This window comes from Chelonoidis abingdonii, chromosome 1 (genome assembly GCF_003597395.2).
Source record: "Chelonoidis abingdonii isolate Lonesome George chromosome 1, CheloAbing_2.0, whole genome shotgun sequence".
NCBI classification, from domain to species: domain Eukaryota; kingdom Metazoa; phylum Chordata; order Testudines; family Testudinidae; genus Chelonoidis; species Chelonoidis abingdonii.
In genome coordinates, this window is record NC_133769.1 from 229,518,861 (window position 1) to 229,544,499 (window position 25,639).

At 40.1% G+C, this 25,639-nt stretch overlaps 1 protein-coding gene across 4 annotated transcripts in view; it reads right to left on the minus strand.

Moving 5' to 3' along the window:
- CDKL5 (cyclin dependent kinase like 5) overlaps positions 1-25,639 on the minus strand; it is a 244,224-nt gene that overhangs the window by 31,983 nt on the left and 186,602 nt on the right. For all 4 annotated transcript variants that reach the window (XM_032763401.2, XM_032763402.2, XM_032763399.2 and 1 more), the window contains 4 exons: positions 25,372-25,462; positions 14,431-14,620; positions 5,235-5,315; positions 1,997-2,157 (listed from right to left, as the gene is read on the minus strand). In XM_032763401.2, coding sequence (XP_032619292.1) covers positions 1,997-2,157; positions 5,235-5,315; positions 14,431-14,620; positions 25,372-25,462 — 523 coding nt within the window. The remainder of the gene's footprint in view (positions 1-1,996; positions 2,158-5,234; positions 5,316-14,430; positions 14,621-25,371; positions 25,463-25,639) is intronic.

A 25,639-nucleotide genomic window follows, 5' to 3' on the forward strand; every position in this document is an offset into this window, starting at 1 on the left:
TACAGTGCCAATAAATGTAAATGGGGGGGGGGGGAGATGAATAGCTATGTTCTGGTGAAACAGTTCTTGAGTACATCTTACATATCAGATACAACAGTTATTGAAATGTACAAGGTGAAGTGTCACATCAGTACTGTCAAACAATGGATAGGCTGAAAAGGTGATACAATTGTTTGCATAAAAATTGTAACTGGTTATTTCTATCCTTTTTATGCTTATGATTTTAATGGTACTGCTTTCATTACATAGTTATATATTTTACATAGGGTTATAATAATTACTTCAACAACCTTAAACTAACTTTTTTTAAAATATAAGAAATAGAAGGAATCCTGAAAACTTTAATCATGATGATATGGGAAATTTTGTGCAGTGGGCACAAAGTTTTTTATGGGGCTAGATCTCTCTCTTCCATATCATGCCTTCAAAGGTGCACATGAACAGCAGAACAGGAGAGGAGATCTCCTAGGCATCTATAAGAACAATAGAGTTTCTCTCCTGCACATTGCAGATGATTTACAGAATATGAATTTTGCTGTCCCAGATCTCAAAGTGAAGATAATAGGTTCTCAACTTCAGTGGATCATACGAGGCGTGCAAGAGAAAAGGCCTGTGTCTGCAGATGATCTAAGATCCAGAGGAGATCAGTCACCGCTCTGCATACCTTTGGAGTGGTGCCACTAGGGAAGATGCCTATCCTCTAGAACTCCTAGCGTCAATCACAACAAAGGACCCTGCTTTTGACTAGAGCTCCCTCATTCCCTCATCCACCTTCCCCATCTGTCTAAAGGTCTGAAATATAAAATGCTATGCATGTATTCTTACACATTGGTATATAATGTCTATTTTTATCTAGCACCTTCCACAATAGAGATAGAAGCATTTCTGGAATTAAATGCTTATAATGCGGTTTATTTTTTTAATCTCTTTCAGTTACAAATAAATTAGATTTACATGATCAAACTTTTGAGAGAGAAGGACTGATCAATATCATATTATAGGGCTATTTAAAAAAGTAGACATGAGTCCTTTATTCACGAAAAATTAAAAAAGGTCTTTTTTTTAAACAATAATTCAGATTTCTAATTTAATAGTTGAATTTGCTTAAAATATTCACACAAATTGAATCATAACCTTAGAGTGTCCACAACCTACCTGGGCAATTTATTTCCGTGCTTAACCACCCTGGACAGTTAGGAAGTTTTTCCTATTGTCCAATGTAAACTGCCCCTGCTGAAATTTAAGCTCCTTGTCCGCCCTGAGAGATTGAGAATAATTTTCTCCTTCCTCCTTGTAACAACCTTTTACGTTGGTGCAATAAAAGATATTACCTCACCCACCTTGTCTCTTTAAAATCCCAGGAGTCTATACTTGATATACGTGAAATGCAATTTTTCAGAGGCTTATGTGTTGGCCAAATTTGGGTGGATTTTCAGGGGAACAACAAAAGGCACATCCCTGTCACAAAGGCCACTCATCTGCCAAATTTTAAGTCCCTGCTCCAAGGCAATATTTTTTAACATGGGCAAATCCTAGGCTCATTTCCAGAAATGGCTGAACCATTTTTGCTGATTTTTCCAAAAAATATCAGCCACAGGCAGACACCTAGAAAGGAAAGTTTCAGCTTGAATGGCTGAAGTTTGACAAATTTGTAAGCAACTGAAAGTAGTGATTTATAATGGGGAGTGTTGGGCAAGTTTAACAGGCAGTGTTATCAGTCCCATATTTTTATTACAACTACAAAAAATTACATTACACGCACACACACTTTCATTTTGTTTTATGTAACTGGGCTTTTAACCTATCTTTCATCAATTACCAAAAGTGAGTGTGGAAGAAGTGTGTTTTAGGGATGAACTGGCTTTATTTCTCATGTTAAGCTCAGACATAGAAAACAATATGTATACCAATGACAAAATTATCAGAAAAATTTGTGTTCTTTTTGTGAAGATGATTTAATATTTAAACCTGATGAGGATCTGGTTACTGTATTTACCTGTTAGATAACGTGTTGCTGTCTACATGGTAAGGTTTTCTCTTAGCTGACCGTGAAGGTGAACTTCCACAACGATCCAAGAGTCTCTGAGTTTGAAACGAAGGATGGTTCAGACATTGCTCTGTCAAGTACCTATCTGCTGGATCCAGCTTCAGCAAGTTCTTTGGAAAACAAAGTCTGGGTTTTAAACAAGTATTAGTATTTAAACCAGTCACAGTAAAGCTTGTAGCTCAATAATTTTGAGCTTCTCATCTCAATAGTTTCTGTGAGATTATTATGTGCAACTGCAAGAATGATTTACTGTTATATTAACATACCATTTAACAGCAAATCATCACTCCATTTATACTGTATTGAACTCATCTCAATACTGAGCTGCACAGGTCTCTAAGAAATTCAGTTCCTTGTTTCTAAATCATGGAAGTGTGAGAATGAAGAACAATTCTGCTTTCAGAAGCAATAAACATACACATAAAAATGATATATAATAAAAAGGAGGTTTGATAAACTAAATTCATTCAAAGAGCTTTGCTATTTATAAAAATAAGCTTTAAAACTCACTCACACAGAAATGTAGGCAGTTTTGTTATTGATTTCATGGGGCTATGATTTCAACAGAAATTCATCTACAATAGTCAGAAGGAAATTCCTATTATAATTTTATGATGTTTGTTCCATTTTTGAAGACAGACAATGTTTCTGATATTTAGAGAATGAACATTATAAAGTTAGAAACTAACAGGGGTGATTAATTTGCAACATATAATGACTGTAAGAAATATATTAACAGCTGTGGTAAGTTAATATGATAAACAAACATAATGCTCATGCTTGAACTAAAATAGGACATTTTTGTCTACTCTGAACATAGAGAACATATTATTTCTATGTTCTCTCTTATCCTCCAACAGTTATTGGTAATGTATATACAAATACAGCTTCTAAAAAGCTGTAAGATATTCTAAGGCTATCTGTGTTTCATATTCAGAACAAATACATACCATGGTGGAACATGAAAGCCAACAGATTACTCACAGTGTGTAAAGTTGTTCCATTACATACAGTGAGTAATCTCATGGAAACTAAACACATCCATAAGTCTTTGCAGGATCAGAGCCACACTTAGAAATGATTGGCTCAATAGAAAATATACTATCATCAGTTTCGATAAATGTATTATATTAATAATTCATCTTTCTGTATCCCTTACCTCTTTCTAAATAAATTAATAAATAAAACAAACAAAACAAAACCTATATTAAAAGAAAGTTATTCATGTTGCATCATCAACCACTTAAAAGTCAGGAAGTGACAGAATCAAGTGCCTGTGTAACCTTAATTCAGCCCTTGTGTGTGTGTCTGTATTATAACACACTGTTAATTACATAACCACATGCTATTCCCCTCCTCCCCCCCCAGGACCCTTGCTTCATTCAGTGCACAGGATGGATGGTGCTCAGGAAATGAGGCTTCTCTTTATCTTCATAATACAATGCGTAGACTTGCCTGTACTACACACCAAACAATGCACTGAATTATTCATTTTTTCTGATCTTTTCTATGGCTCTCATCAGTACAGTATTGGACTGCTTCACAAATACTAATGAATTTTCTTCAAAAGTCCCCTGTGAGAGGAGATTATTATTCTCCACCATCTTACAGATGGGGAAAGTAAGGCAAAGAGCCTGAGGCTACACAGCAAATCACTGGTGAAGCCAGGGTTAGAATTCAGGGTCACTGGACTCCCACCCTTTTGCTCATTCCTCCAGACACAGCCCCTTACTCCAGAGGAGCTGAAAATCTACAGTATCAATGGACTTCGATTACAGTTGAGAATGCTCAGCAGTTCTGACAATCCGGTTCCATGTGTCTGGGCATGCAGAAACTTAGGAATATACAAATAGGGGCCACATGTCAAAATTCTGTTTTAAGTGATTCGCCCAGCACCACTTAGGAAGTCTGCAGTAGAGGCATAGATATCAGTGAATTCTCCTGTGTAGCATTCACCTGTCTTAACCACAAAACCGTAATTTCTCTTCTTGCATTCCACAGTCCCATTCTTTACATACTTCTAACCTCCAGGGGTTCTACAGACAACCACCTCATTCTCTGAACAACCCCTGAGCACCACCCATCCTGTGCACTGAATGAGGAAAGAGTCCAGTGGAAAAGATAATATGAGATCATATAATTAAAAACCATATCTTAATTCCCAAGAATACATATAAGATAGAGAGAATTAAGGTTTCACAGACAACTTTAATTCTGGTATTTCTTAATTTTCAAGTGCTTGATTTTGCAATCCAAGATTGCTTAAAAATCTAGGAAAGAACATACAAAAAAACGAGTTACAAGAAAGAGGAAGGGTAAAGACAAATTTTATTACAAATAACGCCCTTCCTATCATGCATCTTCACCTCTGTGTTTCAGTCCTCAGCACTGCAACACACTTTGCTACCAATTGAGCTTCTGCTCATTACATTAGCTAACAATATGAAAAAACGGTTATTATCTTTGAAGCAGCCAATGAAGGGGGATGCACAAGACACAGACATGGATTATGCTTAAGTAGCCCCATTTTAGACTCCACAGAAAAGGATAAAGCTATGAGCAGCTCTTTTTTGAAAGGCAATATGGCTCAATGGATGAGATTTGGGCCCACTATATTCAAGATGAGTTTAGAACTAATGCTATCTTGGTTCCCATGATGAATTATTAGTATTTGTCTGCTCTAGGAATTCCCATCTCACTCCCATCAAGTCTCATGTAGTGTTCCACCAGTTACAATGCTGAGAAGGGAGGGTGGCAGACAGGAGCAAAGATGGTTTACTCTCCACAGGGGAGAGTTTCGACTCCTAACTGTTCAGAGTGCAGTGTATGGTGCTGCAGTGATGGTGGGGACCCAAGCTTGGAATATTCATTGTTTCTGGCATGTTGCCAAAATCAAGCAGTAACAGTGTAATACAGAACAGGGAAATGAAGATTTTCTGCAGCCTACAACTCAGCCAAATCTGAACAGAATTTTATGGCAGTAGCAAAAGGTATTTTTCTGACCTCAGGGATTTCCCCCAGGAAATATCAAAGATCTGCTACAAACAACTGAGGTTGTTAAAGTTCATCAAAACAAGTTCAGAAGATTCTTTTTTAAAAAGGGAATGTATTAGGAAATATAGATTTAGTGGTCACTGCGAACTTCCCCCATATAATATACACAAACAAATAATGCAGCTTTTCCTACCTTCATAAGGTCAAGCAAAACACCACTTAAAATTCCTAAATATCTTCTCTCCAAAGATTGAGGATGGTTGACTGCTGGGAACTGTAAAAATAAGAATATAGCATAGATGTGCGGTGTCTGTAAATCACCAAAACATTTATATAAAGGGAAGTGGCTTAGACACTGCTTATTCTGTCAGACCAGTAGACACCAAAAGAGAGTAGGTAGCAGCAAGAATAGGAAGCAAAAGGGGTACCATGTGAAATAATAGGTGTGTTAAAGTAGACACAGTGGTACCTGAACCACCACACAATAGCATTAAACGGACAGTTTTCTGTTGATATACTATATATACACAATAGTCCATTCAATCAAACAGAGCAAGGGAAGGTATCCTTGATGAACAAGATATTCAACCAGATGTTCTCATCAATGACTAAGATAATTCAGTTAGATATACAAATGACTGTTGCTGGTATTATGATTCATAGAAATATGGAAGGTATAAACAAGCTAATAATGGGAGAAGTACAAGAAAGCTGAACATAGGTTTTATTCCAAAATGTTCTAAAATTGACCTGAAAATAATCTCATTTTGAGCATGAATGGTACTGAATTAATTAATTAATTAATAAAGGATTAAACAGATTATTTGGAAATTTTTTGGGGAAAAAAGATCACCTAGAAATAAAACAACCAATCTTCTTTCCAAGTATTAAGTCTAGCAAGAACCTTCTGGAACTAATTTTGTTGGATCTCAGCAGGCTACTGGTTGCATAATTTCCCATATAGTAATGTGTTAAGACTTAATATCACTCCCTTAACTCTAGCTGGTGCTAGGGTTGGCTACTATATAGATGCAGTAAACACAGACCCTGAGGGAATTTTGTCTATTAGGCTCTTGCCAAAGTCAATCAAAGGTTGTGTCCAAGCCTAGCCCCCATTATCCAGAAAAATGGACAAGAGACACATGGATGCTTTGAAGATGGGGAAAGCAAAGTAAAGGTTCTCATATGAGGCTCATCATTTATCTGGAATGTGAAAGTGGGACCTTATAGATTTTTATGAGAGCATAGAGAACACAGAGGTGAAAAATATGATTGCATCATCCAAGAAAGGGCTATAACAATAACAATTTTAATAAGTGAATCTCACCAATGGGAGACATTTCGTTAGCCTGAAAATGAGCACAGAAACGGTAACTTAACAGAAGGGGTGTAATTTTTATGAAAGTTACAGTATTCTGGATAAGATCTTTCCCTGGTATTAGGGTTATACTTCTTGGATTTTCAAAATGTGCACAACTAATTTTCTAAAACTCAATTCCTGGCAATTCTCAGGAGACTCAGGGCTAACTTTTGCAGGTTCAACTTCTTTTCCAGAAGTGTGAAAATTATATCTGATAAATAACCAGTGTTCACACAGAGAATACTGGTTAAATTTTGATTGCTTTAAAAATCTTTTAAAGTTATTTTCTTGTTGTGACATAGTATGCGAGAGTGTGAAAGTGACTCTTCTAAATAGGTAATGTTAATTGTATGGAGTTTCATTACTGGGAAGACAGGAGTTTCCAGGAATAATTTACTTAACTTGAAACATTCCCAGTACTAAAAATAAAAACCAACATGTAACCAACAACACACATGATTTCTTGTCTTCATCAATGATCAGAGATGAAAGCTTGAGTAGACAAGAGTTGCGTGGATGAGGTGGGAAAAATGCAAAGAAAAGGGAAAAGGCAGTGGTCAAGTAGCTAAAACTAGTTGAGCACCAGCACCAGCGAACTAAGTTGATGATATGAATGATGGGATGATCTAGATGATTGAACTTCTGCACCTCAGTATTTACATAATCGTTACCAATAGTACAGGCCACCTTACTGAGTGTTATTTGGTACTTGGTTAAAAATAATTTCATCTCTCAGATATAAAAAAATATTCAGCATGTGTAAAGGCTCAAGAACGGTCCTTTTAAGAACTCTTTGGCTGGACATGAAAATGAGCAGAAAAACAGTAAAAAAAGATTAAAAACATTTCCCCCCACACATCCTTTTTGAAGTGCTCTTAAATTTCTGGAGAACTCAAAAAGCCATGACTGATAACTTTTAATTTTGATTGAGCTAAAGCAATTCTTCAATATCAGTAGTGGCACAATCAGAAATGTATAAAATGGGATATTTATAGACAAGAGTAACAGGGTTGACACCCACCTCTTGCAAGCGCCTCCCACTCCCACCAGTTGGGTGTGTCCATGGTCTTTAAACCAGTCCAGCCCTACTATGGGGCTGTATCTCTAGCACTTCCTCCCTGGAGACACTATCTTCCTGTGGCCCTCCCCAGGCTCAGTCTCTACTCAGTCCCTGCAGACAGCCAGGAGCTCCTTCATTACTCCTTTGGTCCCTTCCCACAGACTCTTTGGCTTAGTCCTACTGCCAGCCAGGAACACCTCTTGCTCCCGCAGTTCCTGAAAGCAGACTTAGCTGTCCATAGTCCTGCTGCTCTTCCACCCAGGCATGCAGTCCTTTCTTCTCCAGCTCCAAGCAGCAACTAACCACCGCTTTGTTCTGCAGCTCCTTTTCACAGGGCCCTCCTGACCCATGATTGGCTGTTCCAGCAGCTCCTTTGACTGGTTGCTTCCTCACAATCACTGTAGGCCACTTGGGCCTCTCCACTCCTCCTTTCCTGAGATGGATATGGCAGAACCCTGAGGCCTCCATCAAGGGGCCTTTGGGCCTTGTCCACCTCATCACAGCAAGAAAGAGTTACATCCCTGGACTTTTTACACTGAGAAGATGGCAAAGATAAATTGGTTTATGTACACCACGACCTAGCAAAGTTGTCAAGAAAGGTTTTCTCAGTTATAATGACTAGATAGCATCTCAGATAGCATAGTCCACACAATGTTCAGAACCTTTATCTGCATCAGTCGGATATGTAATTTGGACTTTTCTAGATCATTAAGATTGGCCACTCTATTATTTATTATTATTGTTAATATTGCTCTCTGATCTTGCTTCATCTGTAATCACCCAAAAAGACATGTGGGATAGTCCAAGACCAATAAGGCCATGGAGGATATTGCACTGTTCAAGTCATGCATGGTGGGGACAACATGCTGGAGCCAGCCAGTATAAAGAAACCAGTCTTGGTCCCTCAGTTCCCTTGACCCTGGTAGGAGATCTATAAGAATCTAAAAGGCCTTGAAGGTGATTCAGATTCCTCCCTTTCAGAGTCCAAAGAAGAAAAGCAGATTTCTACAGAACAGAGAGGAGTGGCCCTCACTGGGATTTGAGGTGGTCTGTGTAATGGAGACTCCTCGAGAGCCAACAAAACTGAGGGTTGAGGTGGATGGAATGCAGACAAAGTGACCAATGCTGGCATAACGGGTGCCGAGTGCATTAGTGATTTCAAAGACACCAAAGTTGCTTTAAGCAGAACCAGTTTGAGGAGACATAGGGACCTTCTTGGTAAAAAGAAGGGCTACAGATAGAGAGCACTGAAAGGGTAAATATTTGTCCATTGATATTGAGATAGACTTGATTGGCTGGAATGATGAAGAGGGACTCAGTAAGGGGGAAAGACACTGGTCTCAACAGGTGGAATCAAAAGCGCTGCCTCATACAAGAGACAGTGAGTACCTAGATTTGTCATGGTTTGAACTGGTACCAGACTTCCTGAATTTTTTTTTGAGAATAAGACTTAGAGCACTTGTCAGCAACAGAATGCTTAGAGCACTTCAAGGAGACTAGTGGTAAGGGTGAAGGATGACCTTTCTCATCAGACTTATACTTTATATCATGGGCAGTGGGAGGGGTGCTCCTCATGGACTCTGAATCTGCTACCTCGGGGTCAGAGTTCAGTTCCGATATGGGAAACATGGTCTTTCATATAGTGACCTTTGAGGCAGAAATCCCTCTGGTTTTTTGTCTTGGTGGGGAAGGAGGTACAAATAGGGCATTTTCCCCCTCACACAGCCCTCACCAAGGCAAATCAAGCAGCTACTACTATGTACATTATAGGCATTTTGAAACACTGGCTAACTAAAGCAAATACCATGAGGAACTCTTACGCTCACCATGGGCGGTGAGAAGGAACTCAGAGGGCAGTGGTGGACATACCCATTTTATGCCTTCATCTGAGAGCATTTGGAGAGATGGATCATGTGAGACGCCTAGTGGTATTCCTGGCAAATATCTCTGACTCAAAGTGCCTTGAGTGCACATACACCTGCAGTGGAACGTACTTGTGCATAATCAGTTGAAGGAGAACTTACATTTTTAAATTTAGGCACCTGTAAGTGTTTTCAGGATCAGAATCTAAGGTTAGTATCTTAAAAAGGGGTTAAGGGATTTAGTTGACCAACTTCTGTTGATTTCTAATAGGAATTGAGCACTTAACTGCCAGAAGCCTTTATGAAAATCCAGTCTAGCACCACTAATCATATCTCATCTCAACTATACAATTAAGATTAAAAGGATTTTTTAATACTCTACTGTCACACACCAATAATGGTGTTCGTTGCTATATTTTATGCATATAGAAAATAGTCAATATTACATAATGAACCTATGATCAGTGTGATGGTTCAGTAAGTACTGTATACACATCTCAGGGTAAGTTTTCAAAGCTATGTGGATTTTGTAAAAATAAACACAGATATTCTGTTATCAGCTGAATATAGTTGAACAATTTCCAAAGTAGTATGCAAGAAGTTTTGCATTAAGTCTCCATTAGCATGAGCAGTAATTGTGAGCTTAATCTGCCATAAACTACGTTATAAATGTTTTCTACCAATGCCTGAGCAACTGCATTAAAGTTAAAATCCTGTGAATATGGAATACATGGTGTTCTTTGCCACTCACACTTTTTCTGTACCTGCCAAAAAACATCAGCAATGATTAATGTATGCTTATATAAAATGTTGAAATATATTTTAAAGAGCTGAAATAACTTGAAAATACCAGAAACAAACAAAATTAAGTTAACAGATTAGGATGCATCTCCTAACAAGCTACAACAACAAAGAAGTAAAGGCAAAATACAAAAACAGATGAACATTTTAGAATACAGCACAGTTGTCACTGAAAAAAAGTGAAAGACCTAGGGAACTATGGGCTAGATTCACAAAGAAACTTGGGTGTGATGAAGCTTATGAGATCAGACCCCACAGGCAAGTTAAGTGGAGAAATTCTCATCTGCTCTCAGCTTGTGCATCACCTTGTGAAAGCCTTGGGACTTAAGTGTCTGGATGCCTGGCAGGGGGATGCAATGTGCATTCTCATAGGCAAAAACATAGGTGCCTAGAGAACTGTTACTGCAAAAATTTAGGCACCGAGGTGCCTCCGGGGCCCAGAGACTGCTAAGCAGGGGTTTTGTGAATCCCAGGGTGGCCTGATTCTGGTATCTGGGCACCTAAAGTGGCAGTTAGGAGCTTATGTCCTTTTTGTGAATCTAATCCCGAGTGCTTGGTATGAGCAGCCTCTGAGTAGGAAGTCTTGTAAAGCTACTTTTAAGTACTACCTTCTCATATGCACTCTTCAACCCTCACTTACATCTTGAGCGCTAGTAAAGCTTCCTTACTGAAAATATTAGTATCTGATTTTTTTTAAAATAATTCAATTTTATCCAAAGACAATTTATAAATATTTTTCCATTTGAGATCACCAATTCTGAGCATATAAAAGAGAACCTACCTTGTTTCTTCTTTGTTTCCACTAGCATTATTGTTCACAAATTGCATTATGATATGAACTTTGAGGGAAGATAAAAAGAACATGTTCACTATCTTCGCAGTCACAATACTGCTAATCTTCAAGTTATTTTTAGTTTCTTCATTTTACAGTGGTTTACCACTGATAGGTTTGTCCATCTGCATGGCTTAATCACCTGTACTGGATAAACAATGGATGCATTCTAAAGGATCTCATGTATGGAGAACTTGCAGATGCTCCAAGGCCACTGGGCCAATTGAGACTCAGGTTGAAGAGGCACTTGAAAACTTTTCAGCATTGATTCCACAAATTGGGCAGAAGCAGCAAGCAACAGGCCACACTGAAGGGCTACACTACACTAGGGAATCAAAGAGGTTGAAGAGAGGGGAGGAAAGTGAAGAGAACAAATAGGAAACTACAGCAGACCTCATGAGCTAGTCTGGCACTGTGATACTGCAGCATGACCCACAGTAACTGAACTGCTCTGGCGCTTACATCATTGTCTTTCGAGACTAGTGGTTGCCTACTATCAGTGACAGGGTTACATTTTTATAGAAAGTCTGCCATGTGATCTCAGAGAACACCTTAGATGACCTATAGCCCTGGCTACAATGCATTAATTTAATAAGATGCAGGAGGATCTCCAAAAGGGGTCACCATTTTGCCAAAAAGGAGTATTTTTCGAACAGACAATCTCATTCAGACTCTACTCTCCAAGAACTTGTTTAAGAGGAGAGTCCAGGTGTAGAGTACTCCTGTCTTCAAATGGAATAACTGATTTCTAGTAGCCTCTTGAATAAGACGCCACTAGAGAGATGTATGTTGTCAGAGCTTCTGTATGTTGTGAGAGTTTCTAGATTCTGTGTCACCTTCTATTTCCCATTAGAGATTTTTCTAATTCTATCACCTGCATATACCTCAACCTACTTATGTGATGATGTTTACAGAGCCCTACACTGCCAACTCCGTTTTCTGCTTCAGATCTTGGGATCTGCTTCTGTTTAGATCTTGGGATATTCGTTAACATATTTAGGGTGGGCTTTGGCTTGTTTCTGCTCCCTGTGCTGCTTTTCTGGGGACTTTAAGATGTAACAGCTGTCTTCTTCCTCGAGCAAGGTGGTAGACAGGCCATCCATTGCTCCTCAAGGCCCAGATGTAACAGGGTATCTGGAGCTATCTCAGCACCCTGTCACTCTAATGCCTACCAGCAGAGCTAGAGCTGAGGGGTAATTTAGGGGGATGCAACCCCAGCAGCTAGGATTATATAAAACAGACAGGAAGGAAGTGTGGATAAGGACCTGAAGGACAGCTAACATACACAGGACTAGATGCTGCTAGTACCGTTCCCTTCCTTAGAAGCGAGCAGGGAAGCTCCCTATAGATTGTAAACATATGTAAACAACACTATAGGCTGTGTCCTGCTGGAGGAATACAATAAAACATGGAGTCGCTGAAGGAGACCTGGAGTTGTTGTGGTGAGTGACTGACGCTGAAAGGACGTTCAGGGGATCAGTCTGTGGCACCACTGAAGGGAAAAAGCTATGTGGAGGGGGAGGAGCATTTTATCTGAATTTCTAAAATATTGCTGTAAGTGTCCATCCTAGACAGGAAGATGGTGCATGATGGTGGTAACTACATTAAGGAAAGGTGGGGTTTCCTGAAGCCTAGAGATGGATGGATGAATTTCTTCTGAGAATTTCACAGGCTAGTCTGGTGCCTGCTTGTGTGAACGGATCATGCTGGCCTGGCTTGTGTGTAAGATCTGCATATTCCCAATATATGCATCGTATATTTATTAACCCTAAAGAGCATCTTTAAGAGGACTTAAATTTCTTGAAGCACTTTGATAGCATGGGACAAAATTAATTCTATATTCAAGTGTTTCATGCTGTTCAAAAGGGAAACTGTACCACCACTATAAAACTACTGTATTGAATAAGCACATATATACATGCAGTTAGAAAAGATGTCAACATCTCACTCAGGAAAGAGCTACTCCAGCTCTCTTGACTGTCTAACCTTCCCATGTCTGAATTACTAAATATTATAATTAATATTTTTACAGCACTTTGCATGCTCAAAGCACTGTACAGATATTACCTCATTAATTCTCACATGACCCCTATTTGGTAGGTAAGTATTATTCTTCCAATTTAACAAACAGGGATAAAGAGGCAGTTACTTGCCCAAGAACAACCAGTAAATCACTGGCCCAGGATTATGACATGGGCCTTCTGATACCCAGCCCTATGCTAATCGCACTAACATCATAGGTTTCATAGTAGTAGCCATGTTAGTCTGTATCTGCAAAAAGAACAGAAGTACTTGTGGCACCTTAGAGACTAACAAATGTATTTGAGCACAAGCTTTCATGGGCTACAGCCTACTTCATCGGATGCAAGCAGTGGAAAATACAGTAGGAAGATAAACACACCCACACCCACACCATGAAACAATGGATGTTACCATACACACACTAACGATGGATGAGTGGATGGGTCATTACACAAAGTAAAAAACTATTTCCCTATGTTTATTTCCCCCCACCCCATTGTTCCTCACAACTTCTTGTCAATTGCTGCAAATGAACCACTACAAAAAGTTTCTCTCTCCTCTGCTGGTAATAGCTCACCTTAATTGATCACTCTCGTTAGAGTACTACTGTATTTTCCACTGCATGCATCTGATGAAGTGGGTTTTAGCCCACAAAAGCTTATGCTCAAATAAACGCGTTAGTCTCTAAGGTGCCACAAGTACTCCTCTACCAACATCATACTGTCTGTCTGAATTTTGAATTTTTAAATCTACAAAATAAATACACTTTATTCCATTCCTCATTGTAACATTTTACAATGCATTAACCCAATAAAGTTTATGTTCGATGGCTGGAACTGAGGTGAAGCAGGATAGCACTTAACACTGTGGAAAACTTTTAAATGTATTACCTTTGTGATAACATGTGTAATACTTCAGATTAGAGCAGAAATTCATCATTCTGAATAATATTAAATTGACAAAATAGTAGCAGCTGTCAAGACAACCAAAACTAAATTGTAATAAACCACAAACAAGACCTCTAGACACGAGCTGTTGGAGATAACACAGTAACTGCAAATATAAAACTATTTTGGGATCTTGCCATGTAGAGAACCGATTGTCTGAGCTAGAGATAAATTCAGTCTCCTAGTCTAAACAAATGCTTAACTGGAGCATACACTCTAACCTGCCAAAAAAGTCATAGCAATGATGTAAATAATTTTAAGTGATAATGTACTCATCTATACATGCAACGGCGTAACCATAATGCAATTTTATTTATGAACCCACGACCTCCTCACAATCTAAACTTATTTCTTACCTTCTTAGATGGAACTGCTCAGAATAAATAAGAATATATATAAAACCTGAGGGAAAAAGGTCTAAAACGTTTATTTTCTACTAGATAATAGTTTAAATACCACATCAACAGAAGACTGTAAGAAAAGGTTTTCGGTCAGTCTCCCTTACCCGCAGCCCATGGAAACGAGGATTGCTGTAGAAAAGCTTCATCTGCTCTGATGGAAGTGGTCCTAGTACCTTCTGAATTGTAAAAAGCTGGTCAATTTCACTTTCTCCAGGAAATAGTGGCTGCCCATCACTAAGTTCCCCAAGAATGCAGCCTACAGACCACATATCCACGGACTTTCCATAGGGGGCTCTGGAAAGCAAGTACAATAATGTTCACACTAATCAACGAAATATCTTCTTGACAAGCTATTTGCATTTATTAACTTTTTGTCTTCATTAAGCTTGTAGCAGGGAAAATAAATTTGATACTTGCTTCTCTAGGCTCTCCATTTACAGAGTGGGTTCTCTAACTGTATTGCAGTTTGAGAAGGCAAGACCAGACTTGTCAATTACCCTTGAGGACTTTCATTTCTTTTGTGGAAAACTCACCAATAAGGAACATTTTCAAAGCAGAAAAAAAGATATTACACTAATGTTCAAAGTTAAGTTAACAAAAACTTCTCTTCATTTTTCCTGCCTACAGAGCATAGCTGAATATAATATAATTGAATCTTTTTTTTCCTTCTTATTCTGTGGATAAAGGTGAGAGAGAATGGGGAAACTGGCTACTCAGAGAACAGAAATTATCAAGTATCAAATTTCTCTTATATCCAGGCTCAGCACTTCTACAAAAGAATTTTAATATCAATGACTCCCAAAGGGAATCGTCCAATAACTATTTCAAAGTTGAAAAAAAATGGTTAAGAAAACATTTCAGGTAGCATAGCATACAGGACTCTCCAGAAAGGCACATTAGTCTAATATACATGTCTGGTAAAAATACAAGCAGATGATCAAGTTGCTGCCTGGTAGATCTCTTCAGAGGACAAGACTTTGGTAGGTAATCCCTTATTTGATTGTCTTTGATCTTCCTTCTAAGATTTTGGTCCTTCGTATCACATACTACTTCAATTCAATACTTCTGAAATCTAGCAACCCCTTTAGATGTTTTTTTGGCCTGTTAGTGCTGGTGATACAAAACAAACAAAATGACTCATTTTCTGTGTACTTGAATTCATGCAAGGTTGATTTTAATTGCTTTGTGGACATGCAGCATGTGATGAACTCTTTTGGATATTTATGTTTTGAGCATGCTGTAACGAGAACTCTCCTGAGATCACTGAAATAACGAATGTTTGGTATAAAGGCAGAACTGAGAAAGATTGCTTTGTCATCTCTTTTCCTTTTCAGCACTGGAATCTGAGCGCTCACATTCTATTTTAAAAGGACATCTTATACTTGACTAGCTTGACTGTCTCTCGGTTGAGAAGTCATTAAGAATTGGGAGCCCTGACAGATTCTGTTCTAAATCTGCTCCCTTTTCTCATGGATCAGTAACTGGTTAAAGGACAGGAACCAAAGGATAGAATTAAATGGTCAGTTTTCACAATATAGAGAAGTAAATAGTGTTTCCCCAAGGATCTGCACTGGGACCAGTGCTAAATGATCTGGAAAAGAGGGCGAACAGTGAAGTGACAACATCTGCAGGTAATACAAAATTACTCAAGATAGTTAAGTCCAAATCTGACTGTGAAGAGTTATAAAGGGATTTCACTAAGCTGGGTGACGGGATGACAAAATGGCATATGAATATCAACACTGTTAAGTACAAAGTAATGCAAAGTGGAAAAAATAATCCCAATTATACATACAAAATGATGGGTTCTAAATTAGCTCTTAGCACTTAAGAAAGATTTTGGAATCATTGCTCTCTTAAAACATCTGCTCAACATGCAGCAGCAGTGGAAAAAAAGCTAATGATGTTAGGAACCATTAGAAAAGCGGTAAATTAATAAACAGAAAATATAATGCAACTATATAAATTCCTGGCACACCCACACCTTGAATACTGCCTGCAGTTCTGGTCACTTCATCTCAAACAAGATATATTAGAACTGGAAAAGGTATAGAAAAGGGCAACAAAAAATATTAGGGGCATGGAGCTGTTTCCATATGAGGAGACATTAAAAAGACTAGGACTGATCATCTTAGAAGAGATGACTAGGGGATGATATGATAAAGATCTATAAAATCACAAATAGTATGGAGAAAAAGTGTTATTTACTCTCTCACATAACACAAGAACAAGAAGTCACTGAATGAAATTAACAGGCAGCAGCTTTAAAACAAACAAAAGAAGGTACTTCTTCACATAAAACACCGTCAACCAGTGGAACTCATTGCAGGGGATGTTGTGAAGGTCAAAAGTATACCTGGGTTCAAAAAAAAAGAATTACGTTCCTGGAAGACAGGTCCATCAATGACTATTTGCTAAGGTGGTCAGGGATGCACACCTATGCTCCAGGTGTTGCTAAACATCCAACTTCCAGAAGTTGGGACTAGATGACAGAGTGTGGCTCATTCAAAATTGTCCCGTTCTGTTGCTTCCTCTGACGCATCTGGCACTGTCCACTGACAGGATACTGGGCTAGCTAGACCACTGGTCTGACCCAGTATGGCTGTTTTGTTCTTCCTTACTTTGATGAGTGAATCTTACATTACGGGCTGCTCTGAGTCATTTACTTCATTCTGGTGCACTTTATGCAAGTAACCCTTTTGAGCCCTCCCCTCACAGACAGCTTGGGCCCTGAGACACTGGAGTGAGATAACCTGATTCCACCTGGGCAGGTCCCACAGGGAAGCCTTGCTTGAGAACAGGCCCACTGAGCCCAGCCTGCTCCAAGGGTGGGGAGCTAGCAAAGATGAAGTAGGAAGCCAAAAGTGCATGGACTGGTTGCCTACCAGAAGTTGCCATGAGACACTGTGATGCTTTCACTTAGGGGGAGAGGGGAGTATCACTAAGAAAAATTACTTAACCCAGCTGGAGAAGAGTGTTGGCAGCAGCCCAAGGATGGCAAGGCAGAGCCATGATGAAGCTCCTTAAAGGCCCAGGAGGGATGGCCCTGCTAGTATCTAGTCTCTGGTGCTGGTGAGGCTTGGTGCTACTGGAAATGTAATACATAGAGCTACTGAAGCTGCCTGGGCCACTGATTCCTCTTGCTGATCTAGCAGAGACACTTCCCATGCATCACTGCTCCCCAGACCTGATGCTGAAATTTCTCAATGCCCATTTGTTTTTGTGATGCTGCTCGTATATTCAGACTGGGAGAAGGGTGGGAGCCAAAGGAGGGCTAGTGCCTCTTGTCCCCACTATAATCTGCATCACATTGCTAGGTACAGGTTCCAAAGATAAGAAGCTTCTCCTGTTGGTCCCCGTAGGGCAGGGGTTCTCAGACTGGGGGCTAGCCTCCACCCCAAACCCCTCTTCTCCTCCAGCATTTATAATGGTGTTAAATATATTAAAAAGTGTTTTTAATTTGTAAGGGAGGGGGTGCACTCAGAGGCTTCCTATGTGAAAGGGGTCACCAGTACAAAAGTTTGAGACCCACTGCCACAGGGGGTATATGGCAGCTGTGGAGTTCCTGGAACAGAGCAACTTCTGAGAGCAAAAACTGTACAACTCTTCTGTTTGGCAATGTTGTAGGGTAAATGAGCACAACAAGCATCTTTTCTTCCTGGGTTTTTCCTCGGTAGGCTGGTCCCCCATGTGAAGCCTTAGGCTAGGGAAGGAGTAGGGAAGGCTGCTTCATGTTATGGAGCAAGATTCCTCTACAGCTGGAAAATGAAACCCCCTGTAAGTCAGTAACAATTTATCTTCCTTGCAAACAGGAGCGACGGGAAGAAAAATTCTGAACCCAGACTGGCAGTTTAACAGATTTTTCATTGTGTGCTATAGGTCACAAGGACTGAAGAATTGCCCATTTGCAGTAAAGCAGCAGATTAAACTGGGACATTTTCCAAAAGCATAGGTCAAGCCTCCACCTGCTGACTGACAGGTGAGGTCCTGCCTCCTCAAACTGCAGAACAGAGGAAACAATGTAGGCATGGTGAGCCTGTATAAGAGAAAGAACTCCTACACATTACACAGACAGGTCTACCCACAGTGAATAAAAAGGAAGCATAACAGTCCCTCACTGCACAGAATGCAGACTATGCTTCCAGACACTAATTCAATTGGTCTCTCAGGATGGTATGTCTTTAAACATCCTAGTATTGGTCAATAATTTATAACCCCCAAAAGGTACAATGTACTTCACTAAAAGTTACCTGAAGCTCTTTAAAGTAAGTAGATTTTGATAATGTATTAATAATTGGATATTGTACAATAATGTTTCCTTCCCCTTATGAAAAAGTTAAGTACTTTCACTTTTTATACACACAGATTAAATGAACACATAAGCCTCTTTAAAATTATAATATTCTCCATGGTTTTCAAGAGTACATTTACTATTGCTGCACAGAATATGGCTGCAGAGGAACACATGTTACATTACGTCAATAAAAACCTAACTTTAAAATGAAGTATCAGCAATAGCTAAAGACATCACAGTGTCAAACACATTTGTAATCGATACTCTCTTCTGTATAAGCTAATTCAAAGTTTATGTTTATATTGAGCACCATGACTATGCTATATTTTCCTGTGATAGCAGAACACTTGAAAATTAAGGGTCAATTTACATTAAGAATGCACAGTATATTACTGTCAGAAGTTATACTTCATTATTCTCTTCCTTTATGAGCCTACTTACTAATATACAAAGACTTATTAAAAAAACAACCCTTCATGTTATATAAATAAAAAGCCACTGTTTATTCTCTTTTGTAACTTTTTATTACAGGCAGCACTTTCACAGAATCTTGATAATGTATCTCTACAAGCTTACAAACTGGTATTTCTCTAGTTTTGTTTAATGACAACCATTGTGCATAAAATGGATTTATTATGCCACTGTCATTGTGCACCAGTAACAAAAGTTCTATAGTAATGATGTCAGCCCAGCTCTGGAAATAGTGGGATGAATTTATTAAAAGGGTAATGACTGTTTCAATTTTGACATACACAAGAAATTTCTACTATCCACTTATAAACCTTCAAATGTTTCCAATAAGATCTGTTTTTTTAGTGGTGCTGAATACTTGCAACTCTCATTTAGCTTATTGAAAGTTGTGCATGCTCAGCAACTCCCAGAATCAGACCCTACAGTGACAAAATCTCTGTACTTGTAGAACATACAGCACATATAGATAATAGCATAATTTGATCATACTAATGTGCTTTATTCACCTCAAATATAGGAAACTTTCAGCAGAAACTGATGGTAAAGGAAAGACTGCAACAGATACCTAAGATTTCTTTTTCCTTTTTAAATACGGGGTTTTCCAGAGAATGCATCAAGACTGTATATGAACATCTAAAGGCGCATTCACCCAACTGCCCATGATTCAGTGACTATCAAGAAGTTCAGAGCCTACCTGAATAGCAACTGCAAAACAATTTTTCCAAAGCTTGCATCAGATACAGAAGCAGCTGTGATAGTCTAATGTTGAATAAAGGTATGCATGGAGCCACTTTCATACAAAATCTTTGCATGTGGTCTTAAGGGCATTTTATCTTTGATTAACTCCATGTATGGAGGGCCTGCCATCAGTATGTGTTCTTTCACTGTTCTGGCTGATGATAGTGCAACAAGAAAAACAATCCTCTGAGAAAGGTGAGCTAGAGCAGTGGTTTTCAATCTGTGGTCCGTGGACCCCTGGGGATCCGCAGACTATGTCTAAGATTTCCAAAGGGGTCTGCACCTCCATTTGAAATTTTGAGGGATCCGCAAACGAAAAAAGGTTGAAAACCACTGAGCTAAAGGCTGAAATGGCTGCCAGCACTGTGGTTAAGTCCAGAACAGGAACTACATTTTTTAAAGGGGCATTAGAGACAAATAATACCTTTGAGAAATCTAACTACAATTGGATTAGAAAATACTGACTTTCTATCCATTGGAAGATGATCAGCTATCTCAACTGAAGATGCAGTAAGTACTATACAATGTCCTGAATTTTAGCAGACAATGGCTGAAATCTTCTGCCAGTTGACTAAACTGAAAATCTCTTATATTTAGCCAAGTAAGTGGATTTTGTAGATTGCTTTCCACTACTAAGCAGGACATGTTGGGCTACACTCAAAGAAGACTGATTTATTTGATCTAGCCATTCAACAATCATGTCACAGGCTCAGGCTGCTTGAGATCAAGTGCCAAATCCAAATGTGGTGTTGCAACAACAGGTCTGGTACAGGTGGCAGAGGTTAGACCAAGGTTGTGGAGGTCTAAAAACCAGCACTGTCTCAGCCAACCCAAAGCAATGAGTATTATCCTAGCTTGATCCTGCTTCAACTTGAGAATGACCTGAGGAATTGGGGGTGTGGTATGACGAAACAAATACTTAAGGTTCGGGACACACTTCAGCAAGAAAGCATCAGCTGTTGAATCCAGACTGAGACCTGCCCGAGAACAAAACTGATGGCATTTCTTTTTGGGTCTTATAGCAAACAAATCGAATGATGGGATAACCTCAAGTTTGAAAATGATCCTCTATACTCTACTGTTGAGGAACCACTCGTGATTGCAGTAAAGCAGCGTTCCCCAAACTTGGGATGCTGCTTGTGTAGGGAAAGCCCCTGGCGGGCCAGGCCAGTTTGTTTACCTGCCCCATCCACAGGTCCGGCCGATCGCGGCTCCCACTGGCCGTGGTTCGCTGCTCCAGGCCAATGGGAGCTGCTGGAAGCGGAGCGGGCTGAGGGACTTACTGGCTGCCGCTTCCCGCAGCTCCCATTGGCCTGAAGCAGTGAACCACGGCCAGTGAGAGCCACGATCGGCCGGATCTGCGGACGAGGCAGATAAACAAACCAGCCCGGGCTGCAAGGGGCTTTCCCTACACAAGTGGCATCCCAAGTTTGGGAAACACTGCAGTAAAGGAATCTGTTGAGATGATTGGCCAAATGATTCTGAGAGCCCAGTGAGTAAGTAGCCATTGGGAAGATACTTTCCCCAATGCAAAAGTACCACAGCTTCATCATCTTTTGACAGAGCTGATTGGACCGAGCCTTTCCTTGTCTGTTCACATAATACATCATGGTCCTATTGTCCACGAGAATCCAGACAGATCTCGGACCTGGGGAAGGAAGGCATGGTAGGTACTGAAAACTGCTCAGAGCTCAAGAATGTTGATGTTCAGAGGTGCCTCTCATTCTGTCCTTATCTCCTGGACTTGCAAGGATTCCAAATGTGCCTCTCAACCTGACTTTGAAGCATCCATAACTATGGTCATCACTGGGGATGGGGGGAAAAGGGAATGCTTCTGCAAACATTGTTATGATCCTGTCACCGTTCCACAGATCTCAGAACAATTGGAGGAATCCTGGCCAACTTGTCTAGCAAATGGAAATTTGGTCAATAGACTTTAGCCAACCATGGAGAATGTGCACATGCAGCCTTCCACGTAGTAGTACATAGGCAAATTAAGTCATGTGGCCCAAGAGTCTCAAACATATCCAAACAATAGTGGTTAGGTGGAATTTAAGGGTCAAAGTTGATGAATTACTTGAAACGTCTCTTGAGGAAAAAAGGCCATTGATTTTGTAGAATTACGTAGGACCCCAATGAACATGATTTGTGTCTGAAAAACATGGATTTTCTCTATTTAGCGAGACTCAGATGATCAAAGAGATAGGGGATGACTCGAATGTGATTGAGCGCTCTGGTTTCTGATTTGTCCAAACTAACCAACCATCGGTGTAAGGGAAGATGTGAATCCCTTTCCTCCCCACCTGGGCAGACACCCTTGGGCATAAATTATAAATACGTGTAGGGCCAAGGCCATTCTCAAGAGAAGCATCCTGTACGGATAACGTTGAGTCCAAATAACAAATCTCTGCAACTTCCTGTAGCTTGGTAGCACTGTCACATGAAGATCCAAGTCATTTTCTCTTAGATCCTTCCTACCTCACGAGCAAAGCAAGACAGACGGCAGAAGAGTCTGGAAGTGAACCTAACTGGTGGAGAGTTTTCACTTTGTGGAAAGTGGTCCATCTATACGAAGAGAGGGCTGTACAGTTTAGAGGGCCTCCAACTGTGTAGAAGGGGAACTAATCTCCTTGGGGACAGGTTGGCTGGAGTAGTCAGGAAGGTGTTAAACTAATGGCAAAAGTGGAGGGTAAAAAGAGAAGATATGATCACTCAGAACAATATTGAGATGTTCAGAAGAAACTTAATCAAGGAACCAAAGGACATGAAGAGAAGGAATTCTTTAAATTGCCTGAGTAACAAACAAGAGGAATTTATGAGCATAAATTCAATTTGGTGGCTATTACTGAAACCTGGTGGGATGATTCCTATGATTGAAACATTACAATCAATGGTTATAACTTGATTAAGAATGATTGAATGAATAAAAGGGGCTGGGGAGTAGCATTCTACGTAAAAAAATGCATTACATGTTTCCAGGTCACTGATAACTCAGCAGAAAATGATCTTGAATGCTTATGGATCAATGTCCTAAAAGATAAAGTACAAGATGGGGTACTAGTAGGTGTCTGCTACAGACCTCCAAATCACACTAGGGAAGAGGATGACTGACACCTTACACACCTACTTGCAGTGTGTAGGGAAAAAAGCTGTGAGATCATGGGGGACTTCAATCTGCATGACAGATACTGGTGGTCTCATGCTGCCAGTTCTAAACCAGACTTGGAATTTCTGAACATTACAGGTGCCAACTTCCTAACTCAGAAAGTGTTACAGCCAAAATAGGGGAATTCTTTATTAGACCTTGTCTTAACAAATAAAAATGAATTGCCCGCAGAACTGAAAATTAAAGGTAGTTTAGATATAAATGATCATGACTTATAATGTGCAAGTAGAATCAAGTCCAGACTGTTAGAGAGAGAGAGAGAGAGTGTGTGTACAGACATATATTTTTGGTGCTTTAATAGGGACAATTTCACAAAGCTGAAAACAATTATGAGCCAGATCAGCCGAGGGGAAGAATTTAATCAGAAGTAGTGGCACTAGTAGCGTCCCATCATGGTATCAGGGAGCCATGGGATGAAGGCCTCACTCTACCCTGGGCACCAGGAGAATGCCCCTGATGTTTGGAGTCCCCTCGATGTTGAGGGCACTATTCTGGACTTGGAATGGTTCCTGTCTGTTTTTATGGGTTCTCGTTCATAAACTCCATACAGGAGAAGAGGACTCTGAGTTCAAGGGCCTGTCCAAGATCATTGCTTCCTTAGAGGCTGGTTGTGGGGTTGGATGCTGAAAGCCCTGGTGCCGAAGTAGATCATGCCACCTATTCCATGAGGTGCTACTTGAAGTGAGTCTCTCTAGAGAGCTGGGTTTTTTTAAAACAAAAAGAAACACCGCACCTCTCTTTGATATGCCCATCACCAAGGCATAAAAGGTAGCTCAGTTGGGTATCACTGATTGGGATAGCTACCCCACACAACGAATAATGTTTGAAGCCTGGTGAAGGCATGCCACTGATCTCTCCCCTAATACTAGTTAAACTAATATTAACTAGTGGGTACTACTGCTAAACTATAACTATAAAGAATGAACTGAAAAAGCAAACATAGGGAAAAAATTGCTAATTGAATAGTAGCCACGAGATAAACTGGACCGGGAGCTTCAATTCAGGCCATAGGTGGTGAGATGGAACTGAGGGGAGTTGGGGTGGCACCACCCCTAAACAGACTTGGCTGAGGCCATGAGGAGGCATAGGGCATGTGTGCTGCCCAGTAGGTGCTGCTACAGAAAATCTGCCAGCTCCGGTTGCATGCACCTGAGCTAAATACATGTGTAAACAACTCAAAGAAGAACTATTACTTGCGCTCTGGCTGCTCAGTGCCTGTGGCAAAGTTGCTGCCTCCATAGGCCTCCTGACTGGCTGTGATGAGGCAGCACCTTTTGCCTCAGTGTTCTCCACTGTCTTTTGACCTATTCTGCCATAACAGTGTTTTGACCCTCAGGCTAGACCACTTGGTAGAATCCGGCCTCTTCTGGGGCCAGAGTCCTTTGCTAAAGTTCTATAGTAACATATACAAAAACCAAACCTACAGCTCAGCTGGCAGCCACCTTGTCACAGGCACGTCTTTGCTGCTATAGACTGTCTTTCTGTGCCTTAATCTACCCCACAATACAGGGGTTGGTCCACTCCTCTCCCCTTATTCAGGGGCTCAGGCAGGCTCCAGCTCAGCCTCCAGCTCACCCCTGGAGAAGCTTGTCTGGTCCCCCCTTTTTCCTTCTCAGCCTTCCTTCAGGCTGCTTCTCACAACAGAGGAGTGCCCTCTATGATTCCTCTCCCCAGATGTGCTCTTTATTGAAACCAGACCTGCTCTCCCGTAGCTATTTCTAATTAATCCTGGCCCATCTTTCAGGTGTGAGCAGGCAGGTTAATTGACCTCTCAGGCCCATATTAACTCTTTCACATCACATTACAGAACCTTATGTGAAATGAACCGATGGCTTGCTACATGGACATATGTCCTCCTGGTCAACAAAAAGACACCCTTAAAACTGACACCTTGCTTATTAGCCATCTCTGCAGAGCTGGCAAAGATAAAATGGAGACTGAAGTACACTCTCAAGCCAGAGTGATGGGATCCCTATAAGGGTGAGGATGGTTTGCAGTGCAGCGTGGAGCACTGTCTGCTGTATCCATTCTGTGGCTAACAAAACATTTCACACTCCAGGTCTGTTAATCCAGCACTTTTCACAACCACTAAATACCATTTTTAAAAAAATAAAGAGATGGTTTAAAACACAGTTATGATAATTTACTAATATGTAAACCTGAATCAAGCTAGCAATTTGTTCAAAACATGCTATCATAGCATCAAGCCACCTTACAAGAAGTATAATCCAAAGTAATTAATGCGACATAATTAAATCAATTTATTAACCAACTACCATATCCAATGGTTGATCCTCACAGAAATACTTGAGTAAATGCATTGGATCACACAAGATTTAGATCTCCAGAGCTGTTACTTCTGGAAAGTGTACTTACCCAAGCAAGAGTTCAGGTGAACGGTACCACCTGGTGGCCACATATTCTGTATAGTTTGCATTGCTTCCTTCTGACAGATTCCGAGCAAAGCCTGCAAAAGAGATAATACAATAGATTATGTCTCCACCTAAATGAAGATTTACATATGTGATACAGCATGGCCAGAGGGCAGCATAAGAGTGTTAGCAGGGGGCCTTATTCCCTGCCAAGGGAGGAAGGTTTGCTTTAGATTAACTAGAGCACCTGACTCCAATTAGAGCACCTGACT